General features: G+C 49.5%; 1 protein-coding gene across 1 annotated transcript in view; it reads left to right on the top strand.

Annotated features, from left to right (window-relative positions):
- Positions 1 to 762: 762 nt before the first annotated feature.
- ITFG2 (integrin alpha FG-GAP repeat containing 2) overlaps positions 763 to 12,053 on the top strand; it is a 15,955-nt gene continuing 4,664 nt past the window's right edge. The window contains exons 1-10 of the mRNA XM_075051556.1: positions 763 to 955; positions 2,234 to 2,329; positions 2,780 to 2,821; positions 3,682 to 3,859; positions 4,174 to 4,313; positions 4,757 to 4,905; positions 6,046 to 6,140; positions 8,427 to 8,480; positions 10,820 to 10,911; positions 11,447 to 11,564. Of these exons, the coding sequence (XP_074907657.1) occupies positions 860 to 955; positions 2,234 to 2,329; positions 2,780 to 2,821; positions 3,682 to 3,859; positions 4,174 to 4,313; positions 4,757 to 4,905; positions 6,046 to 6,140; positions 8,427 to 8,480; positions 10,820 to 10,911; positions 11,447 to 11,564 (1,060 nt within the window). The 5' untranslated portion in view covers positions 763 to 859. The remainder of the gene's footprint in view (positions 956 to 2,233; positions 2,330 to 2,779; positions 2,822 to 3,681; positions 3,860 to 4,173; positions 4,314 to 4,756; positions 4,906 to 6,045; positions 6,141 to 8,426; positions 8,481 to 10,819; positions 10,912 to 11,446; positions 11,565 to 12,053) is intronic.

Genomic DNA, 12,053 nt, shown 5'->3' with positions numbered 1-12,053 from the left:
ACTGTTGTTGCTGTGAAAGTAAGTGTAGGGCCAAGTCCCAGTGATAAATTTCTACTTCTTGGAACAACAGTTTTCAAAAATCTCCCACAGCGATGACAGTTCTTCAACCTGTTTTTGAAAGCAAAAAGTGAGAATATTTCTATAGCACATCTAAACAATTCCTGAAGTCAGTGGTGGATATGTTGTGCAATCTTGAAATTACCATTTTGCCCTCCTTGTTAGTGTATAACGAACTATGAAACGTTTAAGAATGTAAATCGACTAAGGACGCTAAACGTGCCCTCTTCAGGCAGCTGAAAGGCGCTTCCGTGCCGACTCTAAACATGGGTCTAGCTACCAGCAGAAGATGCCATGTAGTGTTTATCAGCGAGGTGATGCATGTAAACTTCAGCTATGAATTATTCATTATGTCCTTACGGAAAAATGCTTAAAATAAACAACTACAATACTGCCTTTGTAAACCGCACCCACCTGTCTCTCTCAATCTATAAACCCTTCATCCCCTGCCCTGTTGCGGTGACGGCCGTACCCTGCCTCGGAGCGGCGGAACCGTCCCGCTTCGCTGTCGTCTGCGGCGGCGGCAACGACCCCTCCGGGCCCCGCTCGGTGCGGCCGGCGGTGACCGGGACCACCGCGGCCCCGGGAGCGGGCACGCTGAGGGGGCGTGGCGGGAGGGCGGAGCCTAGCGGCAGCACCGCCCCCGCCCTCCCGTGATTCCCCGCGCCTCCGCTCCCCGGCTGCTTTTGTGCCTGCGCAGCCGCCGTCGTTCCCCCCTCCGCCCCCCCCACCTCGCGTCGCCCCGGCCTGGCGGGCGGCCCGGCAGCCGGCGGCGGCAGCTCCGCCTCGGCGGGGGGGGGGGATGCGGTCCGTCAGCTACGTGCAGTGTGTGGCGCTCGACTTCGGCGGCAGCCTCTTCCCGCACGCCATCTGCCTGGGGGATGCCGACAACGACACGGTCCGGAGGCGGGGTGGCGGCGGGCCGGGGGCTGCGGGCCGCGGCAGAGGCTTCGGGCGGTGTAGGCGGGGAGAAGGCCGCAGCGGGTCCCCCCTCACGGACCGGGCTTGGCCGGCCCGGGGAGCAGCCGGGGGCGGCCCGGGGCGGCCCGCAGCCGCGCTCAGCGGCGGGGCGGGGGGGCAGCGGTGAGGCGGCCCCCGGAGGTCCCTCACGGGCGGAACGTTTCGGTGACTCTGGGCGCAGCAAGTCGGCGGGCGCTGGGTGCCGCACAGCCGGGAGGGAGGTCGGGGTCTGGTCCCGAAGAGAGACGCTCGGCTGTGGCGGTGCGGGGACGCAGGGGCGCGGGGAAACGCTTTGCCGGGGCCCAGCGGGTCGCCAACGGGGTAGAGCCGAGTTTCGGTGTCTCTTGAGCTGCGCGATGGAGGGATGTGCATCGGGGACGCTGCCGTCAGCCCCACAAACGGCCGTTTCTGATGGGTCTGATTCGTCTGTAACTAGGAAGGGGTTAGCTTAACCAGATGTATGTAAACTGTCCCTTCTTCTCAGCGGTCAAGTGTTATTACAGCCCTGTCCTGAAAAGCGTCATGGCTAGTAATGCAGGAGATGATAACACAAATTTTCCCATAAGAAGGCGTGTTATGTGGGGCAACGTGTGCAGGGAGTTAGGAAATGCACACAATTTAAATACACAGAGGCATGATGCAGAAGATGGGATAGTAGGAGCGGGCTCGTCAGCAGGGGTGGTTGGCAATTTTTAGCAGTCATCTTCAAAGAAATAATCAGCATTCTGAAAGACTTTTACCCCTTCATCAGTGAAGTTGAACATCCAGTGTAAATCTATTGTAAGTGTTCTTGCAGCCTCTTTCTGGCTGGATGACATTTTCCTCACTGCCATCATCTTCCTCAGGTGATTCAAGAAAGATCGAGTCAATCTAGATTGAAGGATGAAAGATGGGGTGATGAGGGGGGTGATTAGCAGAGCAGGATGTTAAAACAGTCAGTGACAACTCTGAAACAATGGCTAGAGAAGCAGTGGATAAGGGGATGTTGCTCTAAGGAGCCACTCTCCAGCTCTTTTATCTGCAAGAGTAAAATTAGGGCTTTTGTTCTTTCCCAGACTTTCTCTATTGATTCGAGGCTGTCCTTTAACTCTTGTTTTGCTTTGCTGCTGCTTCCCACAGAGTGAATTTTTGGTATAAATTCTGTAATTATTGCTGTGTGGGAATACTGTTACTGTAATTGTAAATTTCTTCTTACTAACCCAATTCTCTTGTACAGCTGAATGAGCTAGTGGTGGGAGACACCAACGGGAAACTCTATGTTTACAAGAATGATGACAGCAAACCCTGGGCTGTGCGATCTTGCCAAGGAATGGTCAGTTCTTGACACAATTTTTAACTGGTTGGGCCTTCTGGTGTATTTGCAGCCAGCTATCCTTGACCACTGCCTAAGAATATGTAGGCCAGAGGGGAATGGCAACCAGAACTGGTTCTGGTGCCTTTCATGTAGTTATGCAAGACCCTGCTTTTGCCCACAGCTAGCCCAGTGGGCTGGAAGTGACGAGCAAAGTACTGAACAAACACAGGAACTGGGCTTCTGTCCCACCTTGACCCTGGTCGTGTGCACTGTGGATTTTGCCCCAGGGCTCTGGACAGTTGCATGGCAGATGTGTTTCTGTCCATGACTCTGCTCTCTTTGTCCTTGAAAGGGCTGTTTAGAGTTCAAGAGACAGTTTATGACAGAGGAGGGGGTAAGGCAGAGGCTTATCCCAAAGTGCTCTTTTGGGTTACCTCCTCTTATGTATGTCCTTCTTTTCTCTTGCAGCTCACATGTGTTGGTGTGGGGGATGTATGCAATAAAGGAAAGGTGAGAGCAGCCAAACTCTTCCCAGCTGTGTCTGTAGGGCATGTGGGAGGTGCTCAGGAGATTAGGGTCATGTCATACCCTGAGTGTGGAGGAGGACAGGTTGCAGGTGCTTTCTCTCCAGGATCTGCCCTTGTTCATACACCTTCATCACTACTGTTTCAAAACTGTTCTTCTGTTTACATATAACCTGTATCTTTCTGTGAGCCATATGCAGGTTTTAGTGAGCAGGGAAATCCATCCTGTCTTCACGAAGTACTATTGATTTCCATGTCCCTCTGTGTGAGCGCTGCAAGGCTTTGGTGGTTTGGGGGTTGCTCCTTTTCCTCAGTGGCTTTTGCCCTGCTCAGTGCTGGTCCGTGCTGTGGGCTGTGGCCCTTCTGCCGCTTGGCTGTGTGCATTTAAGGTCATCTAAATAAGACTGAGCCGCAGAATAGTCTAGACTCCCAAGCAAATTCCACTGGGTCTAATATGACTCATTTTGCTAGATTGCTATTTCTGGGGGTTAAGCCAGGACCACTGAGTCCAAAAGTCCCAGTTTAGGCACCCTGCCTAAAATACTGTAGCTATGTGTGCTCCAGGGGAGAGCAGAGCTGAAGTGAGCATTGAGAAAGCCACACATTATTTGGGGATTGCATGCACGCATCAGCTTGATACCCTAGTCTGACAAGGATGAACAAGAAGTTTGCACCCTGTGGTACCCGAGTAGTTTGTATGCTGGCCAAAAACCTTCCCCTGCTCCCTGTGTAACAGTCATTGATCTTGATGGATCTACCCACGTTACCTTCCCTCGCCCTGCTGTGGGACAGCTTCTGCAGTTTCTAAAAGAGGAAAAATCAAAAGGTTTTTCTCTTCCCTCTTAGAATCTCGTGGTGGCAGTGAGTGCAGAAGGCTGGTTTCATCTTTTTGACCTGACTTCTCCAACTTCAAAACACCCAGATGCTTCAGGCCACCATGAGTTGGCAGCAGCAGAAGAGCAGAAGCCAGTGTTCAAGCAGCACATTCCTGCCAACACCAAGGTCATGCTGATCAATGACATTGGTGAGCCGGGAAGCCTTTGTGGGTGTGCGGGGTGAGGGAGTTTGGGTATGAAGTGGTGGGGAGGGAAAGTGTATGGGACTCGCAGAAGGAAATTACTACCTTGCTGAAATAGGTGCTCTAGCAAACCACAGCCAAGTCATGGAGGAGGGAAGCAAGACCTTCAGGAATTTTCCCAAAGTGCAAGTTCTTATTACAGGATTGGGATCCTCAGGGATGCTACCTGATGGAAGCCAGCACAGTGGTTTCTGAATGTTGAGGCTCTTGGGGCTATGAAAGGCTGAGAGACCCCATCTATCTCCTTGTATTCCCTGCAGATGGAGATGGGAAGTGTGAGCTGGTGGTGGGTTACACTGACAGGGTGGTACGTGCCTTCCGCTGGGAGGACTTGTCGGAGAATTCAGACCATATCTCTGGGCAGCTGCTCCTGTTGAAGAAATGGCTGCTAGAAGGTCAGGTAAGGAAACAGGATGTTCAGGGCAGAACTTGTCTTACAGTCTTCAAGAGCTGGCTCTCCCAAGGGAAGAAGCAAGCACAAAATCACAGTCCTATCAACAAAGCAATTGTCATGTTGATGACTTGAAAGGAGATTTGCCTGGTGGTTGTCCTGTATGTGCAGAGCAGCTGGTGGGTTGGTCTGGGAAACAGTCAGTTGCTCTCACCCAACTAGAGAGCATTAGTGGAAAATACTAGTCTTGTTCTTAGGTGGCTTTTGGTAGGGAAACAACCTTTTACTGTAACTTGGACGTTTTGCTTCTAGCTGAATTTGTTCAGCTCCTGCTCAGCTCTATCAGAAGATCTGCCATATTCAAGCTTAGGTACGAGGAGCACAGTGAACCCTTCTGAGGTGTTTAAAGTTATCAGTTTGACTCTATCCATGTTTTTCCTCTGCCAGTATAGGTGGACAGCCTCTCTGTGAACCCAGGCCCTGATGGCTCACCGGAGATGATGGTGTCTCAGCCAGGCTGCGGTTATGCCATTCTGCTGTGCACCTGGGACTCAGAGCAGCAGGCCACGACAGAGGGAAGAGACAACTCTGTCCCAAGCAGGTGAAGAGCGTTACTGCATGGGCTAGATGAGGAGATTCCGCTGTAGATAGCTGTCACAAGGGGGCCCCGCCACACCACCTTTCTGAGGGGAAGTGCTGTCATTTGTCCTTCCTTCAGTGACCGCCTATACTGCTGGGAGTTCATGACTTAAGCCCGCCTGCATCCCAGCTTCCGTGAACACTCTTCATGTCTCTGTCACAAAGATGAATGCTACTGCTTTCCTTGTATCCCACTCTCTTCTCCTTGGGTTGGGCAAGGAGAGTGGCAAAACCAGCTCTCTGAGGGGGGGCAGTTCTGGGGGCTAAGGCAGGGAAAGGAGTGACCTAGATCTCCAGAGAAAGAGTAGTAGGCAATCTGGTGACCTATCTAATGGTGAGAAGGGTAGCAACTGAAAGGCTGGACCAAGCCCAGTTAGTCCGAAGCCTGGAATGACACTTTGGGTTCATTCACTTGTTTCTTCCAGGTGAGGTAATTGGAGGTTTTCCTAATGAGACCCCTGGCAGCCAGTGCTGTAAATCATAACCAGAGCAATTGGGATGAGCAGTGGGTTATTGTCCTTGGTGCTGGAGGGATCCTTGTGGGGAATTCAGGTGGTTCTGTGGTATTCTGTGAGATTTTTAAGGCAGACCCAGAAAACTGCAGGAGGAGGGGAGCCTAGGCAATTAAGTCTCCTTGATGTCTTGAAGACCTTACTGGAGTGGTACCCTCCTAGCCAGGAGCCAGGCCCAGACATGGTCTCTGACCAACCTGTTCAACCCTGGGCAGACACTTCCTGAGCAAAAAGCACCCAGGCTTATGTGACAGTAATGATAAAAATTGACTTTTTTTTCCTTGATTGGAATACATGTTTTACTGACTTTTTTCTTTTTTTTTTTTTTTTTTTCCTTTGAGCTCTTTCCAGCTTTCTGATGCATCAAATCGTTCTGGTTTTGTTTGTTAATCATTTAGCAAGTTCCTTTCATACCTGGGGTGGCATGCATTCTTTTCCTTGGCCTTTACAATTAAAGGGCTAACCTATGCACAAACTCTATCAGTCTCTGGATTTGTAGAGCTTTGGAGTACGCTGCTCTTTAGATTGTTCTGGCACAGTCCCAGGCATGGTTCCCTAACCCTTCCCTGATGTCTGTCTCTTTTCCCTAGCGAGGCCCCTATTCGAGATGTTATTCTACACCAAACATCTGGACGGATTCACAACAAGAATGTTTCCACTCATCTAATCGGTAGCATTGGCCGAGGTGAGATTAGGAGCTTGGGATCTCTGGCCCAACAGTTGCTCCGATAATTTTTCAATACGTCAGTCCAGCGTGAAATCAGATTTCCCGTGGTTGAAAAATAACAGTGGAAGGCAGCTGCAAGAACAGAGGGAACTCGGCTTCTGTTAGCCAGCTCCCAAAGAAAGACAGCTGGATATTTGCATTTGAACTTTTTATAGCCTTTGTCCTTCCCTAGGTAGCTCTTACTCTTGACCTAGCACAACAGTTTCTCTGCAGCCTCCAGTGGCCTGCAGTTAGTCATCCTGAATGGCTGCCATGCCTTGCTCCTACAGATGTCCTTGGTCTTTGCTTTTGCATGGCTGTAGCTTATGCCCTCTTCTTATTCCCTAGATGCATCCCTTCCTTTCCACAGCCTCATCTTTATTCTTGCTTTTGTGCTCTTCAGCATTTGATTCCCAATGCCTGCCAGCTATATCCTGCTATTCTTTCACCCATGCAGTCCCAACCCCTCCAGAGCTGCTTCCATATTTCATATATATCACTGTCCTCTGTCTCCTTCCGATGTATTCTGTTCAGCTGTTGTATCTAAACTCTCCACAGCTGCTGGCTCCTCTCAGCCCTGACACACTGCTGTTTTGTCCAGACTTTTCTTACACACTGCCATTGCTTCCCTTGTGTAACTGCTTTGTGCTATGACCTGTGCCTGGTGCACCTGCCAAACCTTGTTTTGGTACCTATGGAGAATAAGCAGCTGTCATTCCTCCTCGGAGCGTGTGGGCATAATACGAGAAGGCAGAAAATTCCCAATGCAGTTTACTTTCTCTTGTGTGCAGCTGGCTGGAATCCAGCTGCATTTGCTCTGTCCAAGTATTACCCTCTGCAGTGCTGTCTGAGAAATGATTTAGGCTGTCCAATGTAATTAGAGCTGGGGGAGAAGAGCAATCCACTGAAACCCCTCCTCTTCCCTTTCCCCAGACTACCCTTCCTCCCCACTTCCTAAGCTTGTCATGTTTTCAGCATCTTGGATGCTACTATGAGCAACATGGTCAACAGAGCATGAAATCACTTATTTCACTGCATACAAAGCCGTGCATCTAATGAGAGGTCTCTGTGAAAAATGAAGGCACACAGAATAAGGGATGAAGAGAAGGTTGTGAAAAGCCCACTGATGCTGGACCATTAGTAATGAAACAGCTGAAGAGTGCCATGCTGACCAATTTGGAAGGGGGACACAGCAGATCATTTGGATCAGAGCCTACCTGGATGAATGTCAGCTAGGGGCAACAGAGCACTCAACCAGCTGACTGTTTGCTTTAAGCTGATCTGCAGAAATAGCATAGTCTGTGTCCAGGGAGTGTGCAGGTTGCTGGAGCTTGGAGCTGTCTGTGGGCAGTGGAGGGAGGCTTGCAGTTACTACGTCATTCTGGGGAAACTGCCTATTTGCTTTCAGCTCTGCTGACTTGTCCCTGACTGCCAGGTTTCCTGGGTTCCTGCAGACCTCAGGGAGCCAGCATCTCCTACGTGGTCACTGAAAGAATTAAATGCAGCTGTAGTTGAATACAGCTCCAGTCCTCCCCCACCAAGTGTGATATCACTTTCAAAACCTGACCTTGCATGTCTTTTCTGACTGGTAGTTAGGTAGAGAGTGTAGTGAAGGGCTGAAGCAGCCCAGTGGTCAGGGGAGTCTCCTCTTCAGATTTAAGTAGTCACATTTTTTCAGTGCTGTCCTGCAAACAGCTGTGATACACAGGCTTTGGAGAGGATACTGCTTGCAGGAAGTTCACAGATGTGTAAGCATAGCCCAGGAAAGCCAGGGCTTAGCGTGCAGATGAGCATGAAGGCACGTGTCTAATCTGCTCATAAAGCAAGGGCTCTCTAGCCCAAGGACCAGTGTTTGCTGGGAGAGCATCACAGCTTCTGTGCAGTTTTGCTGTAGTGAAAACAACAGAGTTGGTAGCATGATATCCAGACTCATTCAGGAGTTGCCATGAAGGTGCTTTTGTGCTAGTGTGACGGGGCTTTGTCCTGGCAGGACCTCTCTTTTAACCCTGTGCCTATATTAGTGCAAACCGAAGGTCTTGGGTTTTGAGATGCCAGTGCCCTACAAATAAAACCCAGTGTCAAGTGCAATTGGTTGCAAGAATCTGCAGATGCTAAGCAAAGTGTTAAGGCTGGGGAAAAAAGAGAGGCAGGATGGATCAGCTTGTTTTGGATCTTTTTTTTTTTTTTTTTTTTTTTTTTCCGGAGAGGGAGGGGACAATGCTATAAAGTGACATCAACTCCTGTAATTCTCTTCTGCACTTACAGGCTGCTCCACTGAGAATAGTGGCTCTGGTCTCTTTGCCCTCTGTACTCTGGATGGTAAGTCCTACCACTGTCCTCGAAGAAAGACCTGTTGTGGGGTGGCCAGGGCCTGTCACTAATTCAAAGCAAGGAACCAGGGGCTCAGTACTTCTGGTTTTGAAAGAAGGGGGAGCTGGGCTTCAGAAATGCTTCCTGGGTCACGCAAGAGAATTTGACTTAAAGACTCCTTCTGCTGACATATTTTATATGAAGGCATGAAAGCTAAGACAGGTCCCAAGGTAAGAGTTGTCACTGTGAGCAAGTCCCCCATAAATGAGGTGTGTGATAACATACCTGTTTCTGAGGATATGATGATACATTAAAGCTGAACCTATTTTTCTGTTCCGTACTGAATTGGGTCTGATATTGCACAGGCTTGCTCTCTTCAGGAAACCTGTTGTGTTTTCTATCTGTTACTAGTATCTGCCTTTCTCTCTCCCCTGGTACAGTCTATTCATCTGTGGATTTCAAAGCATTTTACAAACATTAGTTACTTGTATGGTCCTATGGCCTATGGGGTTAGAAGTATTAAAGCCATGCTGCAGTGAGCAGCAGGGAAAATCAAGAGCCTAGGTTGTTGGCCCAAAGGCACACTGAAAGCTTGAGATGGAGAGTAAGACTAGAACTTTCATCTGCTGACTCCTAAGTTGCCTGCTTACCCAGTGGCCAAACAACTGTTTGAGATGTCAGTTCAACAGTGCCATTCGTGTAGACAGGAGCTTCTAAACCACAGCAGAGATGTGTCCTTGTACTTGAAGGGACTTGGGTTGTTTCCAAAAGCATTAAAGGAAATGGATGCTGGAACTTGAGTATTGGTAGAGAGGAGCTGGCCTCACGCAGCCCTGGAGCCAGGTTCTTCTGCTGTGCCCCTGACTGAGAAGTGGTAGGACAGGCTGCAATAGGACTGAATCTAATGAGCTGAACACAGGGTTTCTGTCCAAAAACCAACAGTGTGGAGACAAGGTGCTGTGCTTCTCTGTTCCCAGATAGGCAGCCTGGCCTGTTTGGGCCAGATGTCCACCTGCCCAATGATGTCCTGCTAGGGAATTTCTGATTGTTCTTTGGACCTGAACTCTGAAGCTTCTGCATCTGTGAAGCTTCTGCATCTAGCAAGGCTCCCTGCCTCGCTGTGGCTTACTCGTGAGCCTTACCGAGGCTGGAGGGCACTGGGAGGATAGATTCGTATTTATGTTCCAGTCTCTCATGGCCACCACCACCACACCACACCACCACCTCCTGCCCCCATACTATCACAGTATCTCTGGATGATAGAAAAATGGTATGTGGGGTAAGTGTCCAGTATGGTTTTAGCAGCCAGGAGGCCATGCCTATGTATGCTGGTTTTGGCTGGGATAGAGTTAGTTTTCTTCATAGTAGCTAGTATGGGGCTATGTTTTGAATTTGTGCTGGAAACAGTGTTGATAATTCAGGGATGTTTTTGTTATTGCTGAGCAGTGCTTACACAGAGCCAAGGGCTTTTCTGCTTCTCACCCCACCCCACCAGCGAGGAGGCTGGGGCGGGGGGCACAAGGAGTCAGGAAGGGACACAGCTGGGACAGCTGACCCCAACTGACCCAAGGGATATTCCAGACCATATGACATCATGCTGAGCATATAAAGCTGGGGGAAGAAGAAGGAAGGGGGGGGATATTCAGAGTGATAGCATTTGTCTTCCCAAGTAACTATTAGGCATGCTGGAGCCCAGCTTTCCTGGAGATGGCTGAACACCTGCCGGCCCATGGGAAGTGGTGAATAAATTCCTTGTTTTGCTTTGTGTGCATGTCTCTTGCTTTACCTATTAAACTGTCTTTATCTCAACCCATGAGTTTTCTCACTTTTGCTCTTCTGATTCTCTCCCCCATCCCACCGGGGGGGGAATAAGTGAGCAGCTGCGTGGTGCTTAGTTGCCAGCTGGGGTCAAACCATGACACCATGCTATTAGCCAGCCAGCTCTCAGCTGATACTTGTCAGCATGCTGTCCTGAGATCACACGATCTCGTGGGACATGGTAAGAAGCTTCTAGTTTACTCACTGTCTTATGTGAGATCTGTTGACGTACTGTACTTTGGGAGCCTGTTTTTGGCAGTTTTCTTCTTGTCTTAGAGCACAATCCTATTAGCAGGGCTGCTGCCGTTTTTCCTCTCTGTTTCCAGTTACTGATAACAAGATAATGGACTGCCGTCCTTCCCAGAATTGGAACTGTGTTGCCTATTAGCAACCACAGCCTGTACCATGGGCCCAACCGTCTGCCAGCAGACCCTAAGTGTTGAAGGAGTGCGCAGGGCCCAGCGTTGGCAAACATCTTGCTCCCTTTTAGTATTTTCAAGACAATTTTTTTTTTTCTTTTTTCCTTTCAGGGACATTGAAACTCATGGAGGGAGCAGACAAGCTGCTTTGGTCTGTGCAGGTCGATCACCAGCTGTTTGCTTTGGAAAAGCTGGATGTTACTGTGAGTGTCTGTGAATAGGGCTGGGAGGGATGAAGACAAAAGCTCAACATGGCTTTGTGTATATGAATTTAGGAAGGGCAAGGGGAGTATGACTCAGCTGAAAAAGGCTGGTATTATCTCAGGATGACACAGAGTGCTCTGACTGTACCAGTGCATTCTGCACTTGTGTCAGTCTGTCCACCTGCAAGAGGTTGAGCTGTGTCCACCTGTTTGACCTAGTGAGCCCAGCATTCTGTGAACTTTTTCGTGCCCCAGCTGCTCTTTTAACTGATTGCAAAGTTGAATGGTTTTACATACTGCTAATACCCTGATTATCTAGGAGCTCTTATGATACCTAAGGATTATGATAGAGAAGAGAGAGATGGTCTCCAAGTGCAAAAAGACTGGACAAGTGCAAAATGTCTGGACAAGATGTCCAAAAGTGACGTCTTGTTCAGACATGAGTGTTCTGTCTCTGAAAAAGCAGGAAAGATTCTTGACTGCCTCTGGGAATAGTTGATGTCTGTGCTAATATGCAATCTTATCATTCCTGCAGGGCAATGGGCATGAGGAGGTGATTGCCTGTGCATGGGATGGCCAGACATACATCATCGACCACAATCGGACTGTTGCCAGATTTCAAGCAGATGAGAATGTCAGTGCGTTCTGTGCAGGTGGGCAGCCTGACTGCAAAGCCAGCCCTCACAGCATTTCTCCCTCAAAGCTACTACTCCCCTCTGGGAGACCTGGAATCCTTTGCCTGTCTGCAGTGGGGAATAATTTCCCTGTGTGTATACTGCAGAAAGCCCAGCTAGTCTTTCTGCTGGTGGCATCTGGGAAAAGTAGGGGTGAGAGGAGGTGACGTTGAGGTTTGTCTGTGATGGTTTGGGGGTTTTTCCCTGTTCTTTTTGGGAGTACTACAGTGGTCTCTTGCCTTTACTGCTTTTTCAATTTGCAGACTTCTAAGCAGTTCTCATATGGGGATAAGGAGCCCCATGGAACTAGCCTGAGCCTTGGCTTTGCTCAGTCCCCTCTCTCAGACCTGCAAGCAGCAGCTTGCAAATCCCCAAGCTTCCATGCATTAATAACCGTTTCGAGACACTTTCTTGCATTTTCTCAGAGGGACTTCATATGCCCGAGTACATGTCTGTGCCCCTCCCCCC

The sequence above is a fragment of the Buteo buteo genome, chromosome 19, assembly GCF_964188355.1.
Source record: "Buteo buteo chromosome 19, bButBut1.hap1.1, whole genome shotgun sequence".
NCBI classification, from domain to species: Eukaryota; Metazoa; Chordata; class Aves; order Accipitriformes; family Accipitridae; genus Buteo; species Buteo buteo.
The sequence above is the reverse complement of the archived record's forward strand: the minus strand, read 5'-3'. Positions and strand labels throughout refer to the sequence as shown.